Source organism: Physella acuta, unplaced genomic scaffold (genome assembly GCF_028476545.2).
Source record: "Physella acuta isolate Inbredline_101_S28 unplaced genomic scaffold, ASM2847654v3 ptg000497l, whole genome shotgun sequence".
Taxonomy (NCBI): domain Eukaryota; kingdom Metazoa; phylum Mollusca; class Gastropoda; family Physidae; genus Physella; species Physella acuta.
Window position 1 is genome coordinate 524,434 of NW_026732016.1, and position 20,301 is coordinate 544,734.

Genomic DNA, 20,301 nt, shown 5'->3' on the forward strand with positions numbered 1-20,301 from the left:
AAGAAATCAAATAACTCACTAAGCTAATGTGAACATATCCTTGACCCAGGTGATGCCCCAGTTAGCTCACCAAGCTAATGTGTACATGACCTTGACCCAGGTGATGCCCCATTTAACTCACCATCTAATGTGTACATGACCTTGACCCAGGTGATGCCCCAGTTAACTCACCATCTAATGTGTACATGACCTTGACCCAGGTGATGCCCCAGTTAACTCACCATCTAATGTGTACATGACCTTGACCCAGGTGATGCCCCAGTTAACTCACCATCTAATGTATACATGACCTTGACCCAGGTGATGCCTCAGTTAACTCACCATCTAATGTATACATGACCTTGACCCAGGTGATGCCCCAGTTAACTCACCATCTAATGTGTACATGACCTTGACCCAGGTGATGCCCCAGTTAGCTGTGATCCAGACTGAGGTGGCCCAGTGTGTCATGGAGCTGGTCAAGACACAGAAGCTGTACCAGACAGAGGGGAGTTTGGCCAATGATGCAAGGGTCAAGGTCTGCGAGGCTGAGGACAAGTAAGTCATGTGTGCCACATGTCCCAATATACATGTCCCAATGTGTGGCACATGTCCCAATGTGTGGCACATGTCCCAATATACATGTCCCAATGTGTGGCACATGTCCCAATGTGTGGCATATGTCCCAATATACATGTCCCAATGTGTGGCACATGTCCCAATGTGTGGCACATGTCCCAATATACATGTCCCAATGTGTGGCACATGTCCCAATATACATGTCCCAATGTGTGCCACATATCCCAATATACATGTCCCAATGTGTGCCACATATCCCAATATACATGTCCCAATGTGTGCCACATATCCCAATATACATGTCCCAATGTGTGGCACATGTCCCAATATACATGTCCCAATGTGTGGCACATGTCCCAATATACATGTCCCAATGTGTGCCACATATCCCAATATACATGTCCCAATGTGTGCCACATATCCCAATATACATGTCCCAATGTGTGCCACATATCTCAATATACATGTCCCAATGTGTGCCACATATCCCAATATACATGTCCCAATGTGTGCCACATATCCCAATATACATGTCCCAATGTGTGCCACATATCCCAATATACATGTCCCAATGTGTGCCACATATCCCAATATACATGTCCCAATGTGTGCCACATATCCCAATATACATGTCCCAATGTGGAGCACATGTCCCAATATACATGTCCCAATGTGTGGCACTTGTTCCAATGTGTGGCACATGTGCCGGTAGTATTTGTTTGTTGTGTGGTGGCCTACATCTTACTTTTAAAATATTCTAGATTGAAAAGAAAATCCACTGGAATCTTCCAATCACTCTCTGGTTTACAGAAAACATGTACCAAGGTAAGTAGAGCAGTCATCTGACCAATCCACTGACCAACCCACTGACCAACCCACGGACCAACCCACTGACCAACCCATTGACCACCCACTGACCAACCCACTGACCAACCCACTGACCAACCCACTGACCAACCTACTGACCAACCCACTGACCAACCCACAGACCAACCCACTGACCAACCTACTGACCAACCCACTGACCAGCCCACTGACCAGTTCACGCTATGTTTACCATTTAAAATTTCCTCACCCCCAGCTGCGGACTAGGACAGAGGCCAGTGAGGTGAAGGAGACGGCCGCCCGCAATGAATACCTTCTGACCCTTGCAGCTGCCAACGCCCACCACATCCGCTACTACAGCACAGACCTGCCAGATGTCATGAAGGTTGGTCATTTCACCAATCCACCCCCCCTCCACACACCCCTGTGTTATACTTGGTATGTCCAACTGCCGTAAAAAAGCCATTTTCGCCCAAATATAGTAGCTTTTTACTTCATAGTTTCAGATGTCTTTACTTTTGCCATCACCCTAATGTCTTTACTTGTACCCACTCTTGCAGACCATGGACTGTGATATTTATGAGAAAATCCAAGAATCTCTGACTGTGGCTGGTCACACTGCAGCAGACTTGGCCGAGGCAGAAAGCAAAAGTTTCAAGACAATAGCTACAGAGGCGGCCAAGGTAGGACTTTAAGACAATAGAGGCGGCCAAGGTAGGACTTTAAGACAATAGAGATGGCCAAGGTAGGACTTTAAGACAATAGAGGCGGCCAAGGTAGGACTTTAAGACAATAGAGGTGGCCAAGGTAGGAAGACAATAGAGGTGGCCAAGGTAGGACTTTAAGACAATATAAGGGGCCAAGGTAGGACTTTAAGACAATAGAGGTGGCCAAGGTAGGACTTTAAGACAATAGAGGTGGCCAAGGTAGGACTTTAAGACAATAGAGGTGGCCAAGGTAGGACTTTAAGACAATATAAGGGGCCAAGGTAGGACTTTAAGACAATAGAGGTGGCCAAGGTAGGACTTTAAGACAATAGAGGTGGCCAAGGTAGGACTTTAAGACAATAGAGGTGGCCAAGGTAGGAAGACAATAGAGGTGGCCAAGGTAGGAAGACAATAGAGGTGGCCAAGGTAGGACTTTAAGACAATATAAGGGGCCAAGGTAGGACTTTAAGACAATAGAGGCGGCCAAGGTAGGACTTTAAGACAATAGAGGTGGCCAATGTAGGACTTTAAGACAATAGAGGTGGCCAAGGTAGGAAGACAATAGAGGTGGCCAAGGTAGGACTTTAAGACAATATAAGGGGCCAAGGTAGGACTTTAAGACAATAGAGGTGGCCAAGGTAGGAAGACAATAGAGGTGGCCAAGGTAGGACTTTAAGACAATATAAGGGGCCAAGGTAGGACTTTAAGACAATAGAGGCGGCCAAGGTAGGACTGTAAGACAATAGAGGCGGCCAAGGTAGGACTTTAAGACAATAGAGATGGCCAAGGTAGGACTTTAAGACAATAGAGGCGGCCAAGGTAGGACTTTAAGACAATAGAGGTGGCCAAGGTAGGAAGACAATAGAGGTGGCCAAGGTAGGAGTGTGAGACAATAGAGGTGGCCAAGGTAGGACTTTAAGACAATAGAGGTGGCCAAGGTAGGAGTGTGAGACAATAGAGGTGGCCAAGGTAGGACTTTAAGACAATAGAGGTGGCCAAGGTAGGACTTTAAGACAATATAAGGGGCCAAGGTAGGACTTTAAGACAATAGAGGTGGCCAAGGTAGGACTTTAAGACAATAGAGGTGGCCAAGGTAGGACTTTAAGACAATAGAGGTGGCCAAGGTAGGACTTTAAGACAATAGAGATGGCCAAGGTAGGACTTTAAGACAATAGAGGTGGCCAATGTAGGACTTTAAGACAATATAAGGGGCCAAGGTAGGACTTTAAGACAATAGAGGTGGCCAAGGTAGGACTTTAAGACAATAGAGGTGGCCAAGGTAGGAGTGTGAGACAATAGAGGTGGCCAAGGTAGGACTTTAAGACAATAGAGGTGGCCAAGGTAGGACTTTAAGACAATAGAGGTGGCCAAGGTAGGACTTTAAGACAATAGAGGTGGCCAAGGTAGGAGTGTGAGACAATAGAGGTGGCCAAGGTAGGACTTTAAGACAATAGAGGTGGCCAAGGTAGGACTTTAAGACAATAGAGATGGCCAAGGTAGGACTGTAAGACAATAGAGGTGGCCAAGGTAGGACTTTAAGACAATAGAGGTGGCCAAGGTAGGACTTTAAGACAATAGAGATGGCCAAGGTAGGACTGTAAGACAATAGAGATGGCCAAGGTAGGACTGTAAGACAATAGAGATGGCCAAGGTAGGACTTTAAGACAATAGAGATGGCCAAGGTAGGACTTTAAGACAATAGAGGTGGCCAAGGTAGGACTTTAAGACAATATAAGGGGCCAAGGTAGGACTTTAAGACAATAGAGGTGGCCAAGGTAGGACTTTAAGACAATAGAGGTGGCCAAGGTAGGACTTTAAGACAATAGAGATGGCCAAGGTAGGACTTTAAGACAATAGAGGTGGCCAAGGTAGGACTTTAAGACAATAGAGATGGCCAAGGTAGGACTGTAAGACAATAGAGATGGCCAAGGTAGGACTTTAAGACAATAGAGATGGCCAAGGTAGGACTTTAAGACAATAGAGGCGGCCAATGTAGGACTTTAAGACAATAGAGGTGGCCAAGGTAGGACTATAAGACAATAGAGGTGGCCAAGGTAGGACTTTAAGACAATAGAGGCGGCCAATGTAGGACTTTAAGACAATAGAGGTGGCCAAGGTAGGACTTTAAGACAATAGAGATGGCCAAGGTAGGACTTTAAGACAATAGAGATGGCCAAGGTAGGACTTTAAGACAATAGAGGCGGCCAAGGTAGGACTTTAAGACAATAGAGGCGGCCAAGGTAGGACTTTAAGACAATAGAGGTGGCCAAGGTAGGAAGACAATAGAGGTGGCCAAGGTAGGAAGACAATAGAGGTGGCCAAGGTAGGACTTTAAGACAATAGAGGTGGCCAAGGTAGGACTTTAAGACAATAGAGATGGCCAAGGTAGGACTTTAAGACAATAGAGGTGGCCAAGGTAGGACTTTAAGACAATAGAGGTGGCCAAGGTAGGACTTTAAGACAATAGAGATGGCCAAGGTAGGACTTTAAGACAATATAAGGGGCCAAGGTAGGACTTTAAGACAATAGAGGCGGCCAAGGTAGGACTTTAAGACAATAGAGGTGGCCAATGTAGGACTTTAAGACAATAGAGGTGGCCAAGGTAGGAAGACAATAGAGGTGGCCAAGGTAGGACTTTAAGACAATATAAGGGGCCAAGGTAGGACTTTAAGACAATAGAGGTGGCCAAGGTAGGAAGACAATAGAGGTGGCCAAGGTAGGACTTTAAGACAATATAAGGGGCCAAGGTAGGACTTTAAGACAATAGAGGCGGCCAAGGTAGGACTGTAAGACAATAGAGGCGGCCAAGGTAGGACTTTAAGACAATAGAGATGGCCAAGGTAGGACTTTAAGACAATAGAGGCGGCCAAGGTAGGACTTTAAGACAATAGAGGTGGCCAAGGTAGGAAGACAATAGAGGTGGCCAAGGTAGGAGTGTGAGACAATAGAGGTGGCCAAGGTAGGACTTTAAGACAATAGAGGTGGCCAAGGTAGGAGTGTGAGACAATAGAGGTGGCCAAGGTAGGACTTTAAGACAATAGAGGTGGCCAAGGTAGGACTTTAAGACAATATAAGGGGCCAAGGTAGGACTTTAAGACAATAGAGGTGGCCAAGGTAGGACTTTAAGACAATAGAGGTGGCCAAGGTAGGACTTTAAGACAATAGAGGTGGCCAAGGTAGGACTTTAAGACAATAGAGATGGCCAAGGTAGGACTTTAAGACAATAGAGGTGGCCAATGTAGGACTTTAAGACAATATAAGGGGCCAAGGTAGGACTTTAAGACAATAGAGGTGGCCAAGGTAGGACTTTAAGACAATAGAGGTGGCCAAGGTAGGAGTGTGAGACAATAGAGGTGGCCAAGGTAGGACTTTAAGACAATAGAGGTGGCCAAGGTAGGACTTTAAGACAATAGAGGTGGCCAAGGTAGGACTTTAAGACAATAGAGGTGGCCAAGGTAGGAGTGTGAGACAATAGAGGTGGCCAAGGTAGGACTTTAAGACAATAGAGGTGGCCAAGGTAGGACTTTAAGACAATAGAGATGGCCAAGGTAGGACTGTAAGACAATAGAGGTGGCCAAGGTAGGACTTTAAGACAATAGAGGTGGCCAAGGTAGGACTTTAAGACAATAGAGATGGCCAAGGTAGGACTGTAAGACAATAGAGATGGCCAAGGTAGGACTGTAAGACAATAGAGATGGCCAAGGTAGGACTTTAAGACAATAGAGATGGCCAAGGTAGGACTTTAAGACAATAGAGGTGGCCAAGGTAGGACTTTAAGACAATATAAGGGGCCAAGGTAGGACTTTAAGACAATAGAGGTGGCCAAGGTAGGACTTTAAGACAATAGAGGTGGCCAAGGTAGGACTTTAAGACAATAGAGATGGCCAAGGTAGGACTTTAAGACAATAGAGGTGGCCAAGGTAGGACTTTAAGACAATAGAGATGGCCAAGGTAGGACTGTAAGACAATAGAGATGGCCAAGGTAGGACTTTAAGACAATAGAGATGGCCAAGGTAGGACTTTAAGACAATAGAGGCGGCCAATGTAGGACTTTAAGACAATAGAGGTGGCCAAGGTAGGACTATAAGACAATAGAGGTGGCCAAGGTAGGACTTTAAGACAATAGAGGCGGCCAATGTAGGACTTTAAGACAATAGAGGTGGCCAAGGTAGGACTTTAAGACAATAGAGATGGCCAAGGTAGGACTTTAAGACAATAGAGATGGCCAAGGTAGGACTTTAAGACAATAGAGGCGGCCAAGGTAGGACTTTAAGACAATAGAGGCGGCCAAGGTAGGACTTTAAGACAATAGAGGTGGCCAAGGTAGGAAGACAATAGAGGTGGCCAAGGTAGGAAGACAATAGAGGTGGCCAAGGTAGGACTTTAAGACAATAGAGGTGGCCAAGGTAGGACTTTAAGACAATAGAGATGGCCAAGGTAGGACTTTAAGACAATAGAGGTGGCCAAGGTAGGACTTTAAGACAATAGAGGTGGCCAAGGTAGGACTTTAAGACAATAGAGATGGCCAAGGTAGGACTTTAAGACAATATAAGGGGCCAAGGTAGGACTTTAAGACAATAGAGGTGGCCAAGGTAGGACTAAGACAATAGAGATGGCCAAGGTAGGACTGTAAGAGAGGTGGCCAAGGTAGGACTTTAAGACAATTGAGGTGGCCAAGGTAGGACTTTAAGACAATAGAGATGGCCAAGGTAGGACTTTAAGACAATATAAGGGGCCAAGGTAGGACTTTAAGACAATAGAGGTGGCCAAGGTAGGACTAAGACAATAGAGATGGCCAAGGTAGGACTGTAAGAGAGGTGGCCAAGGTAGGATCTGTGGAGAGTTTAGCCTACAAATGTTTATGTTTCAGATCTGTGGAGAGTTTAGCCTACAAATGTTTATGTTTCAGATCTGTAGAGAGTTTAGCCTACAAATGTTTATGTTTCAGATCTGCCGAGAGTTTAGCCTACACATGTTTATGTTTCAGATCTGCCGAGAGTTTAGCCTACACATGTTTATGTTTCAGATCTGCCGAGAGTTTAGCCTACACATGTTTATGTTTCAGATCTGTAGAGAGTTTAGCCTACAAATGTTTATGTTTCAGATCTGTGGAGAGTTTAGCCTACAAATGTTTATGTTTCAGATCTGTAGAGAGTTTAGCCTACAAATGTTTATGTTTCAGATCTGCCGAGAGTTTAGCCTACACATGTTTATGTTTCAGATCTGCCGAGAGTTTAGCCTACACATGTTTATGTTTCAGATCTGCCGAGAGTTTAGCCTACACATGTTTATGTTTCAGATCTGTAGAGAGTTTAGCCTACACATGTTTATGTTTCAGATCTGCCGAGAGTTTAGCCTACAGTGTTACCTCTTCCAGAACCCTGTCTTTACCAACCTTGTGCAATATCAGTTTGAACCTTGTCAGGGGGACATGGTAAGTCACCGCACTTGTCTAGTTGGTCAGTCATAGTTGACCAGTCATATCTTGCTGGTCAGTCATATCTTGCTGGTCAGTCATATCTTGCTGGTCAGTCATAGTTGACCAGTCATATCTTGCTGGTCAGTCATATATTGCTGGTCAGTCATATCTTGCTGGTCAGTCATATCTTGCTGGTCAGTCATATCTTGCTGGTCAGTCATATCTTGCTGGTCAGTCATATATTGCTGGTCAGTCATAGTTGACCAGTCATATCTTGCTGGTCAGTTATAGTTGACCAGTCATATCTTGCTGGTCAGTCATATCTTGCTGGTCAGTCATATATTGCTGGTCAGTCATAGTTGACCAGTCATATCTTGCTGGTCAGTTATAGTTGACCAGTCATATCTTGCTGGTCAGTCATATCTTGCTGGTCAGTCATATATTGCTGGTCAGTCATAGTTGACCAGTCATATCTTGCTGGTCAGTTATAGTTGACCAGTCATATCTTGCTGGTCAGTCATATCTTGCTGGTCAGTCATATCTTGCTGGTCAGTCATAGTTGACCAGTCATATCTTGCTGGTCAGTCATATCTTGCTGGTCAGTCATAGTTGACCAGTCATATCTAGCTGGCCAGTCATAGTTGACCAGTCATATCTAGCTGGTCAGTCATAGTTGACCAGTCATATCTTGCTTGTCAGTCATAGTTGACCAGTCATATAATGCTGGTCAGTCATATATTGCTTGTCAGTCATAGTCGACCAGTCATATCTTGATGGTCAGTCATAGTTGACCAGTCATATATTGCTTGTCAGTCATAGTTGACCAGTCATATCTAGCTGGTCAGTCATAGTTGACCAGTCATATCTTGCTGGTCAGTCATAGTTGACCAGTCATATCTTGCTGGTCAGTCATAGTTGACCAGACATATCTTGCTGGTCAGTCATAGTTGACCAGACATATCTTGCTTGTCAGTCATATATTGCTTGTCAGTCATAGTTGACCAGTCATATCTTGCTGGTCAGTCATATCTTGCTTGTCAGTCATAGTTGACCAGTCATATCTTGATGGTCAGTCATAGTTGACCAGTCATATATTGCTTGTCAGTCATAGTTGACCAGTCATATCTAGCTGGTCAGTCATAGTTGACCAGTCATATCTTGATGGTCAGTCATAGTTGACCAGTCATATCTTGCTGGTCAGTCATAGTTGACCAGTCATATCTTGCTGGTCAGTCATAGTTGACCAGTCATATCTTGCTGGTCAGTCATAGTTGACCAGTCATATCTTGATGGTCAGTCATAGTTGACCAGACATATCTTGCTGGTCAGTCATAGTTGACCAGTCATATCTTGATGGTCAGTCATATCTTGCTGGTCAGTCATATATTGCCTGTCAGTCATAGTTGACCAGTCATATCTTGCTGGTCAGTCATATCTTGCTGGTCAGTCATAGTTGACCAGACATATCTTGATGGTCAGTCATAGTTGACCAGTCATATCTTGCTGGTCAGTCATAGTTGACCAGTCATATCTTGCTGGTCAGTCATAGTTGACCAGTCATATCTTGCTGGTCAGTCATAGTTGACCAGCCTTGCTGGCCTTGAACTTGGCTGTATTAGTGATGCCTGATTGTGTTCCCAAATTTGTTTCTAGTGCAATAAAATCAGCAGTGACCATAACGCTGGCCCTGACCTTGAGAAAGAGGCCAGGAAATGGGCAACAAAAGTGGCCAAAGAAACTCGAGCAATACGGGACTACTACAGGCAGATCACAGTTTTACAGAACGCCAAGTCTGGTGACAAGGTACGTCTTTCTTCTGCTTTACCTGACTTGTGTGGTAATGTCAGCACCCTCACCTGTCTGACATGACCTGAGCTCACCTTGACTGACATGACCTCACCTGTCTCACATGACCTCACTTGACTGACATGACCTCTCCTGTCTGACATGACCTGACCTGTCTGACATGACCTCACCAGCCTGACATGACCTGAGCTCACCTTGACATGACATGACCTCACCTGTCTGACATGACCTCACCAGCCTGACATGACCTCACCTGCCTGACATGACATGACTGACACGACCTCACCTGTCTGACATGACCTCACCTGCCTGACATGACCTGACCTGTCTGAGTTATAAATGTCCATGTTGTCCCCACAGACCTCTGATACAGGAAGCCAGGAATCTACAACAGTTGACCCTGAGGTCAAGTTGGAAGAGGTCAAGGTCAACTTGAGAAAAGCTGAGGTCAGTGACCTGATTAATTTTACCCAATTTGTTCTGAGAGGCTAAGATAACCATATCACCAGCTTTGCTTGCATGCGTTCTACAAATTACTTAGCTCCACAATGACCACTGTCATTTAAATAAGCATTTGTCACCAGATCACTAAGGTGTGACCCAAATATTACTCTAGCATTTGTCACCAGATCACTAAGGTGTGACCTAACCCTAACCCTTGACTGAGTTGTATTGTGCTCATTGAACTGATGTGCGAGTGATCTAGAGCTAGTCTAGTTTAAATAGCTTGTGGACACTGTGTGAGTGATCTAGTCTAGTTTAAATAGCTTGTGGACACTGTGTGAATGATCTAGTCTAGTTTAAATAGCTTGTGGACACTGTGTGAATGATCTAGTCTAGTTTAAATAGCTTGTGGACACTGTGTGAATGTTGAAACAACAGCTACCCCCAGATGATTTTCATTTCTCACTGGGGGCAAACATCTAGTTTTATTCATCAAGTTTTATTCATCAAGTTTTATTCATCAAGTTTTTTAGTGTGTAATGTTGGTTTTATGCCATTGAAAAAGTTGTAACATTAAACCTAAAGCAACATGAACAGAATGTAATCAGTTCAATATGGGACAACTTTCATGTTACAACCCCTGCCTTGCTTACACCTTACATACCCCACATGTAATGGTGGGTGGTGCTAAATGCCATGATGGATTAGTTTGTTACAGACAGTAAATAAAATAACATTTTAATTTTGATTTCATCAGACGGCCAAATTAAAAGCTGAGGCAAGGCTAGAGGCATTGAGGCTAGGGGGAGGTAAGAATTTCTTTATAACACATCATTGAGGCTAGGGGGAGGTAAGAATTTCTTTATAATACTTCATTGAGGCTAGGGGGAGGTAAGAATTTCTTTATAACACTTCATTGAGGCTAGGGGGAGGTAAGAATTTCTTTATAACACTTCATTGAGGCTAGGGGGAGGTAAGAATTTCTTTATAACACTTCATTGAGGCTAGGGGGAGGTAAGAATTTCTTTATAACACTTCATTGAGGCTAGGGGGAGGTAAGAATTTCTTTATAACACTTCATTGAGGCTAGGGGGAGGTAAGAATTTCTTTATAACACTTCATTGAGGCTAGGGGGAGGTAAGAATTTCTTTATAATACTTCATTGAGGCTAGGGGAGGTAAGAATTTCTTTATAACACTTCATTGAGGCTAGGGGGAGGTAAGAATTTCTTTATAACACTTCATTGAGGCTAGGGGGAGGTAAGAATTTCTTTATAACACTTCATTGAGGCTAGGGGGAGGTAAGAATTTCTTTATAACACTTCATTGAGGCTAGGGGGAGGTAAGAATTTCGTTATAACACTTCATTGAGGCTAGGGGTAGGTAAGAATTTCTTTATAACACTTCATTGAGGCTAGGGGGAGGTAAGAATTTCTTTATAACACTTCATTGAGGCTAGGGGGAGGTAAGAATTTCGTTATAACACTTCATTGAGGCTAGGGGAGGTAAGAATTTCGTTATAACACTTCATTGAGGCTAGGGGGAGGTAAGAATTTCGTTATAACACTTCATTGAGGCTAGGGGAGGTAAGAATTTCTTTATAACACATCATTGAGGCTAGGGGAGGTAAGAATTTCTTTATAACACTTCATTGAGGCTAGGGGAGGTAAGAATTTCGTTATAACACTTCATTGAGGCTAGGGGGAGGTAAGAATTTTTTGTAATCTATCGTTTTGGGTACGTAAAATCGCCAGCGGCTATTAATGTACGAAAACGTTACCTCATTGTCAAGGCTTTAATAGAAGTATATTGTGATATGTTTGTGTCAAATATTATAGATAAATGAATAATAAACCTAAATCAATGGCTAAATATATCAATATAGGCCAGAAATTAACTTTAAACAGCAGTGTCTGCAAGCAAGATTTGGTATATAAACAGCAGCCATTTGTAAAATAGAGTGACTTCCGCCTGAATCTCGTGCTTAAGTTTATAAAAATAAAACTTAAACAAGATGGCTGCTATAGTAAATGAGCATGGTTGCACCTGTTGGAAAAATCGCTGGTGTTCATTTATTACTGAAAAGTTTTAATTCAATAGTTTAAAAACAGGTACATAAATGAAACAAGGAAACATTTTTGTATTTTTCAAAACATAAATCCTCCTCAAAATGTTAAATAATTATTAAAATGTAAGGAGTCACCTGTTTTTCACATTACTAGTCGTGGGCGATTTTACGTACCTAAAACGATAGATTACCGAATTTTGTTATAACACTTCATTGAGGCTAGGGGGAGGTAAGAATTTCTTTATAACACTTCATTGAGGCTAGGGGGGGTAAGAATTTCTTTATAACACTTCATTGAGGCTAGGGGGATGTAAGAATTTCTTTATAACACTTCATTGAGGCTAGGGGGGGGGTAAGAATTTCTTTATAACACTTCATTGAGGCTAGGGGGAGGTCAGAATTTCTTTATAACACTTCATTGAGGCTAGGAGAGGTAAGAATTTCTTTATAACACTTCATTGAGGCTAGGGGGAGGTAAGAATTTCTTTATAACACTTCATTGAGGCTAGGGGGAGGTAAGAATTTCTTTATAACACTTCATTGAGGCTAGGGGGGGGGTAAGAATTTCTTTATAACACTTCATTGAGGCTAGGGGGAGGTAAGAATTTCTTTATAACACTTCATTGAGGCTAGGGGGGGGGGGGGGTAAGAATTTCTTTATAACACTTCATTGAGGCTAGGGGGAGGTAAGAATTTCTTTATAACACTTCATTGAGGCTAGGGGTAGGTAAGAATTTCGTTATAACACTTCATTGAGGCTAGGGGGAGGTAAGAATTTCGTTATAGCACTTCATTGAGTACAAACAGCAATGTTTCTTCCATGTTCCCTAATGTTCCACCACCTGTAACACAAGTTCCCCCACCTGTAACAAATGTTCCCCCACCTGTAACAAATGTTCCCCCACATGTAACAAATGTTCCCCCACATGTAACAAATGTTCCCCCACATGTAACAAATGTTCCCCCACATGTAACCAATGTTCCCTCCCTGTTGCCAGTGAACGTTGAGGAGTGGATGACCCAGGCCCAGATGGAGTCTCTAGCAGCTGAAGAGAGTGGTCTAGCCAGGACACCAAGCCAGGCGTCCCTCAGGACGGAGAGCTCTGGAGGGGTAAGGTCATTAGGTCATCTTTGCTGGGGTATCAGGGTGAAGGTCATTAGCTAGACCACTGACAACAGCTAGGTCTAGCCATACAGTCTAGCCATACAGTCTAGCCATATAGTCTAGCCATATAGTCTAGCCATAAAGTCTAGCCATAGTCTAGCCATAAAGTCTAGCCATAAATTCTAGCCATAGTCTAGTCATAAAGTCTAGCCATATAGTCTAGCCATAAAGTCTAGCCACAAGGTCCAGCCATAGTCTAGCCATAAAGTCTAGCCATAGTCTAGCCATAGTCTAGCCATAAAGTCTAGCCATAAAGTCTAGCCATAAAGTCTAGCCATAGTCTAGCCATAAAGTCTAGCCATAAAGTCTAGCCATAGTCTAGCCATAAAGTCTAGCCATAAAGTCTAGCCATAGTCCAGCCATAAAGTCCAGCCATATTTTGTCACCTGCAGCAAAGTGGCACTGACGAGCAGGACCAGACTTACACCCACTATGATGACGACGATGATTTTATTGACGAGGCCTTCAATGCCAGCAGTGGTAGCAGATCAGGCCGCGTCTACCCCATCTACTGCAAGGCACTGTATGAGTTTGTGGTAGGTCCTGTTTGTGTGGGTCCTGTCTGTGTGGGTCCTGTCATTGTGTGGGTCCTGTCTGTCTGTGTGTGGGTCCTGTCTGTCTGTGTGGGTCCTGTCTGTGTGGGTCCTGTCTGTGTGGGTCCTGTCTGTCTGTGTGGGTCCTGTCTGTGTGTGGGTCCTGTCTGTGTGGGTCCTGTCTGTGTGGGTCCTGTCTGTCTGTGTGGGTCCTGTCTGTGTGTGGGTCCTGTCTGTGTGGTCATGTCTGTGTGGGTCCTGTCTGTCTGTGTGGGTCCTGTCTGTGTGTGGGTCCTGTCTGTGTGGGTCCTGTCTGTGTGGGTCCTGTCTGTGTGTGGGTCCTGTCTGTGTGGGTCCTGTCTGTGTGTGGGTCCTGTCTGTGTGTGGGTCCTGTTTGTGTGTGGGTCCTGTCTGTGTGGGTCCTGTCTGTGTGGGTCCTGTCTGTGTGTGGGTCATGTCTGTCTGTGTGGGTCCTGTCTGTATGTGTGGGTCCTGTCTGTGTGGGTCCTGTCTGTAACCATCCCATCTGTGCGGGTCCTGTCTGTGGGTCCTGTCTGTGTGGGTCCTGTCTGTGTGGGTCCTGTTTGTGTGCGGGTCCTGTCTATGTGGGTCCTGTCTGTCTGTGTGGGTCCTGTCTGTGTGGGTCCTGTCTGTCTGTGTGGGTCCTGTCTGTGTGGGTCCTGTCTGTGTGGGTCCTGTCTGTGTGTGGGTCTGGTCTGTGTGGGTCCTGTCTGTGTGGGTCCTGTCTGTGTGGGTCCTGTCTGTCTGTGTGGGTCCTGTCTGTGTGGGTCCTGTCTGTGTGGGTCCTGTCTGTCTGTGTGGGTCCTGTCTGTCTGTGTGGGTCCTGTCTGTCTGTGTGGGTCCTGTCTGTGTGGGTCCTGTCTGTGTGGGTCCTGTCTGTCTGTGTGGGTCCTGTCTATGTGGGTCCTGTCTGTCTGTGTGGGTCCTGTCTGTGTGGGTCCTGTCTGTGTGGGTCCTGTCTGTCTGTGTGGGTCCTGTCTGTCTGTGTGGGTCCTGTCTGTGCGGGTCCTGTCTGTGTGGGTCCTGTCTGTCTGTGTGGGTCCTGTCTGTGTGGGTCCTGTCTGTGTGGGTCCTGTCTGTCTGTGTGGGTCCTGTCTGTCTGTGTGGGTCCTGTCTGTCTGTGTGGGTCCTGTCTGTGTGGGTCCTGTCTGTGTGGGTCCTGTCTGTGTGGGTCCTGTCTGTGTGGGTCCTGTCTGTCTGTGTGGGTCCTGTCTGTCTGTGTGGGTCCTGTCTGTCTGTGTGGGTCCTGTCTGTGTGGGTCCTGTCTGTGTGGGTCCTGTCTGTGTGGGTCCTGTCTGTAAGCAACTTTTCTGTGTGTCCCCTGATGTAATGAATGTGACCATCTTGTCTATGTGTGTCCTGATGTAATGAATGTAACCAACTTGTCTATGTGTGTCCTGATGTAATGAATGTAACCAGCTTGTCTATGTGTGTCCTGATGTAATGAATGTAACCAGCTTGTCTATGTGTGTCCTGATGTAATGAATGTAATGATGTAACCGTCTTGTCCATGTGTGTCCTTATGTAATGAATGTGACCAACTCGTCCATGTGTGTCCTGATGTAATGAATGTAACCATCTTGTCTTTGTGTGGTCCTGATGTAATGAATGTAATCATCTTGTCTATGTGTGTCCTGATGTAATGAATGTAACCATCTTGTCTATGTGTGTCCTGATGTAATGAATGTAACCAGCTTGTCTATGTGTGTCCTGATGTAATGAATGTAACCAGCTTGTCTATGTGTGTCCTGATGTAATGAATGTAATGATGTAACCGTCTTGTCCATGTGTGTCCTTATGTAATGAATGTGACCAACTCGTCCATGTGTGTCCTGATGTAATGAATGTAACCATCTTGTCTTTGTGTGGTCCTGATGTAATGAATGTAATCATCTTGTCTATGTGTGTCCTGATGTAATGAATGTAACCATCTTGTCTATGTGTGTCCTGATGTAATGAATGTAACCATCTTGTCTATGTGTGTCCTGATGTAATGAATGTAATGAATGATGTAACCATGTGTGTCCTGATGTAATGAATGTAACCATCTTGTCTTTGTGTGGTCCTGATGTAATGAATGTAATGAATGTAATCATCTTGTCTATGTGTGTCCTGATGTAATGAATGTAACCATCTTGTCTATGTGTGTCCTGATGTAATGAATGTAACCATGTGTGTCCTGATGTAATGAATGTAATGAATTTAACCAACTTGTTTATGTGTGTCCTGATGTAATGAATGTAACCATCTTGTCTATGTGTGTCCTGATGTAATGAATGTAACCAACTTGTTTATGTGTGTCCTGATGTAATGAATGTAACCATCTTGTCTATGTGTGTCCTGATGTAATGAATGATGTAACCATGTGTGTCCTGATGTAATGAATGTAATGAACGTAACCATCCTGACCAGGCCAGCAACTATGATGAGATGACCATTAAAGCTGAGGAGGACCTTGAACTTATTGCAGATGGTGATGGGGAGGGCTGGGTCAAGGTCAGTACATCTTCTCTTAGTTAATGTGGACAGTGATTGGTCAGTTGACCTGTGGTTTGATTGGTCAATTGACCTGTGGTTTGATTGGTCAATTGTGTCGCCCAATGTGTTGCCTAATTTGTTGCATATTGTGTTGCCTATTGTGTTGCCTAATGTGTTTCCTAACGTGTTTCCTAATGTGTTGCCTATTGTGTTGCCTAATGTGTTTCCTAATGTGTTGCCTATTGTGTGCCTAATTTGTTGCCTATTGTGTTGCCTAATTTGTTGCCTATTGTGTTGCCTATTGTGTTGCCTAATGTGTTGCCTAATTTGTTGCCTATTGTGTTGCCTATTGTGTTGCCTAATGTGTTGCCTCATTAGTTGCCTATTGTGTTGCCTATTGTGTTGCCTAATGTGTTGCCTAATTTGTTGCCTATTGTGTTGCCTATTGTGTTGCCTAATTTGTTGCCTAATTTGTTGCCTATTGTGTTGCCTAATGTGTTGCCTAATTTGTTGCCTATTGTGTTGCCTAATGTGTTGCCTATTGTGTTGCCTAATGTGTTGCCTATTTTGATATTTTTCAGGCCAAAAACTCGCTGGGCCAGGAGGGCTACATACCAGAGACTTACGTCGACCTTGGGGGTCTGTCCACAGCCCCAGCTCCCCTGGGGGTGGAGGCCCTGAATGCCATCAATGACACACTGAATGACATGACGTCAGGCCAGCAGGAGCAGCGTGAGGTCCCAGACCTGCAGTCCCCTGACCTACAGCAGGACACCACCTCGTCCTACTCATCTGGTGACCTTGAGGTCCAGCAGACTACAGAGGTCATGGTCACAGACAAGCAGCCTGTGCCCATGACAGTTGTCACTAATAGTGGTCAGTGTCTGTGTGGTCAGTGTCTGTGTGGTCAGTGTCTGTGTGGTCAGTCTGTGTGGTCAGTATGTGTGGTCAGTCTGTGTGGTCAGTGTCTGTGGTCAGTCTGTGTGGTCAGTATGTGTGGTCAGTCTGTGTGGTCAGTCTGTGTGGTCAGTCTATGTTGTCAGTCTGTGTGGTCAGTCTGTGTGGTCAGTCTGTGTGGTCAGTCTGTGTGGTCAGTCTGTGTGGTCAGTGTCTGTGGTCAGTCTATGTGGTCAGTCTGTGTGGTCAGTCTGTGTGGTCAGTCTGTGGTCAGTCTGTGTGGTCAGTCTGTGTGGTCAGTCTGTGGTCAGTCTGTGGTCAGTCTGTGTGGTCAGTCTGTGTGGTCAGTCTGTGTGTCAGTCTGTGTGGTCAGTCTGTGTGGTCAGTGTCTGTGTGGTCAGTGTCTGTGTGGTCAGTCTGTGTGGTCAGTCTGTGTGGTCAGTCTGTGTGGTCAGTGTGTGTGGTCAGTCTGTGTGGTCAGTCTGTGTGGTCAGTGTGTGTGGTCAGTCTGTGTGGTCAGTATGTGTGGTCAGTGTGGTGTGTGGGTGGCTGTCATATAAATATGTGAATGATGAGGTTTTGTCTCTATAACTAAATGACCAAGCATTGATGATAAAGCTGAGGATGTTGACACAACTTTACTTCTAGAAGTTTCCTGGGCACGAGCACTCTATGACTACGAGGCCCAGACAGACGAAGAGTTGTCTTTCCTGGAGGGGGCACTCATCCGAGTCGTACGGAAGGATGATAATGGTGTGGATGATGGATTCTGGGAGGGCGAGTGTAACGGCAGGAGAGGTGTCTTCCCCTCTCTTGTGGTGGAGGAGATCTCTGGACCTACGCTGGTGAGGGAGGGGCGGTGTAGACTCATGCTGGCAAGGGGTGGGGTGTAGACCCACGCTGGCAGGGGTGGGGGGGGGGGGGGTGGACCCACGCTGTTAAATGGGGGAGGCAGTGGTGTGTGGATATTATCTGGGTGACTTGTTTGGCATGACTGTGGGGCTAGTATTTGTCTTACTATGAGATATGTTTAAGGTTGTCTTGACTGTGGGGGGGGGGGGGGGGGGGGGCTAGTATTTGTCTCACTATGAGATATGTTTAAGGTTGTCTTGACTGTGGGGCTAGGGGGTGGGGCTAGTATTTGTCTCACTATGAGATATGTTTAAGGTTGTCTTGACTGTGGGGGTGGGGCTAGTATTTGTCTTACTATGAGATATGTTTAAGGTTGTCTTGAGTGTGGGGGGGTGGGGGTGGGGCTAGTATTTGTCTTATTATGAGATATGTCTAATGTTGCCTTGTGTTTCAGGATCCTCTGTCTCCGCCCTTGATGCCAATAGCTCCAGACTTCTCTATCCCCCCTCCTGTACAGATAACTCTACCTACACCAGATGCTGAGCCCCCTCCTCCCCCAGTTCTAGCAAATGGAGAAGGTCAGTCATTTCTCAGATCTTAAGACGGGATGGTCCTAGTGTAGGACTGGGGTGGTGTAGGACTGGGGTGGTCCTAGTGTGGGACTGGGGTGGTGTAGGACGGGGGTGGTCCTAGTGTAGGACTGGGGTGGTGTAGGACTGGGGTGGTCCTAGTGTGGGACTGGGGTGGTGTAGGACGGGGGTGGTCCTAGTGTAGGACTGGGGTGGTCCTAGTGTAGGACTGGGGTGGTGTAGGACTGGGGTGGTCCTAGTGTAGGACTGGGGTGGTGTAGGACGGGGGTGGTCCTAGTGTAGGACTGGGGTGGTCCTAGTGTAGGACTGGGGTGGTCCTAGTGTAGGACTGGGGTGGTCCTAGTGTAGGACTGGGGTGGTCCTAGTGTAGGACTGGGGTGGCGTAGGACTGGGGTGGTGTAGGACTGGGGTGGTCCTAGTGTAGGACTGGAGTGGTGTAGGACTGGGGTGGTCTGAGTGTGGCATGAAGGTAGCGCTGAATGTCTCATGTTTGGCTCATGCTAGATTGTTCTGCTTAGTGTGACCATCTATCTCAAATATATCTTATACCTGTTACACCAGAGAAAATTGTACAGTCTGTATTATCCAGAATTATAGTTTTTTTTATTATTCTCAACAAATTGTGAGTTTGCTGTCTGTTTTAAATTTAATAAAAAAGCTTGTAAGAAAGAATTGTAAGAGTAAGGCTACCATTGTCTGTATAAATCACCAATTGAAGTGAATAACATCCCTCAACTTTCTGCAACTCTTTGATTCATTCACGGAGGGTCACAAATTTTCCTTCATAGATACTAAAGACAGTAGTATTTTATATTAGTTTATTGGCTACTTGAATCAACAACACCAATCTCCCTCTATTGGCATGTGCTTCCACCCCTGCTCCATCAACACCCCACCCCTGCTCCATCAACTTCCCACCCCTGAACTCCCCACCCCTGCTCCATCAACACCCCACCTCTACTCCATCAACACCCCACCCTTGCTCCATCAACTCCCCACCCCTGCTCCATCAACTCTCCAACCCTGCTCCATCAACTCCCCACCCCTGCTCCATCAACTCCCCACCCCTGCTCCATGAACACCCCACCCCTGCTCCATCAACTCCCCACCCCTGCTCCATCAACTCCCCACCCCTGCTCCATGAACACCCCACCCCTGCTCCATCAACTCCCCACCCCTGCTCCATGAACACCCCACCCCTGCTCCATGAACACCCCACCATCAGGTACACTTGCCTGCCAGTGTGATAATTTGACAAGAAATATTTTCTTACCTTCAGAGATGGATGACACCCCCTTACCTCCTCCCCCAGGGCTCTCTGATACAGGAGAAGGTAGACTGGTGTCATGTTGTCACTGGTGTCATGGTGTTGTCACTGGTGTCGTCACTGGTGTCATGTTGTTACTCATGTCACTGGTGTCATGTTGTTACTCATGTCACTGGTGTCACTCATGTCACTGGTGTCATGTTGTCACTCATGTCACTGGTGTCATGTTGTCACTCATGTCACTGGTGTCATGTTGTTACTCATGTCACTGGTGTCATGTTGTCACTCATGTCACTGGTGTCATGTTGTCACTCATGTCACTGGTGTCATGTTGTTACTCATGTCACTGGTGTCATGTTGTCACTCATGTCACTGGTGTCATGTTGTCACTCATGTCACTGGTGTCATGTTGTCACTCATGTCACTGGTGTCACTCATGTCACTGGTGTCATGTTGTCACTCATGTCACTGGTGTCATGTTGTCACTCATGTCACTGGTGTCATGTTGTTACTCATGTCACTGGTGTCATGTTGTCACTCATGTCACTGGTGTCATGTTGTCACTCATGTCACTGGTGTCATGTTGTCACTCATGTCACTGGTGTCATGTTGTTACTCATGTCACTGGTGTCATGTTGTCACTCATGTCACTGGTGTCATGTTGTCACTCAT

At 45.5% G+C, this 20,301-nt stretch overlaps 1 protein-coding gene across 6 annotated transcripts in view; it reads left to right on the forward strand.

The window, feature by feature from the left end:
* Nucleotides 1-20,301, forward strand: part of LOC131944552 (F-BAR and double SH3 domains protein 2) — a 44,415-nt gene that overhangs the window by 17,153 nt on the left and 6,961 nt on the right. For all 6 annotated transcript variants that reach the window (XR_009387047.1, XM_059305233.1, XM_059305235.1 and 3 more), the window contains 14 exons: nucleotides 401-537; nucleotides 1,320-1,383; nucleotides 1,640-1,768; nucleotides 1,944-2,066; nucleotides 7,429-7,524; nucleotides 9,163-9,312; nucleotides 9,676-9,762; nucleotides 10,517-10,568; nucleotides 12,825-12,937; nucleotides 13,384-13,527; nucleotides 15,958-16,041; nucleotides 16,605-16,899; nucleotides 17,569-17,765; nucleotides 18,227-18,350. Coding sequence is in view for 5 of the 6 variants with exons in the window: in XM_059305233.1 (XP_059161216.1) it covers nucleotides 401-537; nucleotides 1,320-1,383; nucleotides 1,640-1,768; nucleotides 1,944-2,066; nucleotides 7,429-7,524; nucleotides 9,163-9,312; nucleotides 9,676-9,762; nucleotides 10,517-10,568; nucleotides 12,825-12,937; nucleotides 13,384-13,527; nucleotides 15,958-16,041; nucleotides 16,605-16,899; nucleotides 17,569-17,765; nucleotides 18,227-18,350 (1,795 nt within the window). In the remaining variant the exon portion in view is untranslated. The remainder of the gene's footprint in view (nucleotides 1-400; nucleotides 538-1,319; nucleotides 1,384-1,639; nucleotides 1,769-1,943; nucleotides 2,067-7,428; nucleotides 7,525-9,162; nucleotides 9,313-9,675; nucleotides 9,763-10,516; nucleotides 10,569-12,824; nucleotides 12,938-13,383; nucleotides 13,528-15,957; nucleotides 16,042-16,604; nucleotides 16,900-17,568; nucleotides 17,766-18,226; nucleotides 18,351-20,301) is intronic.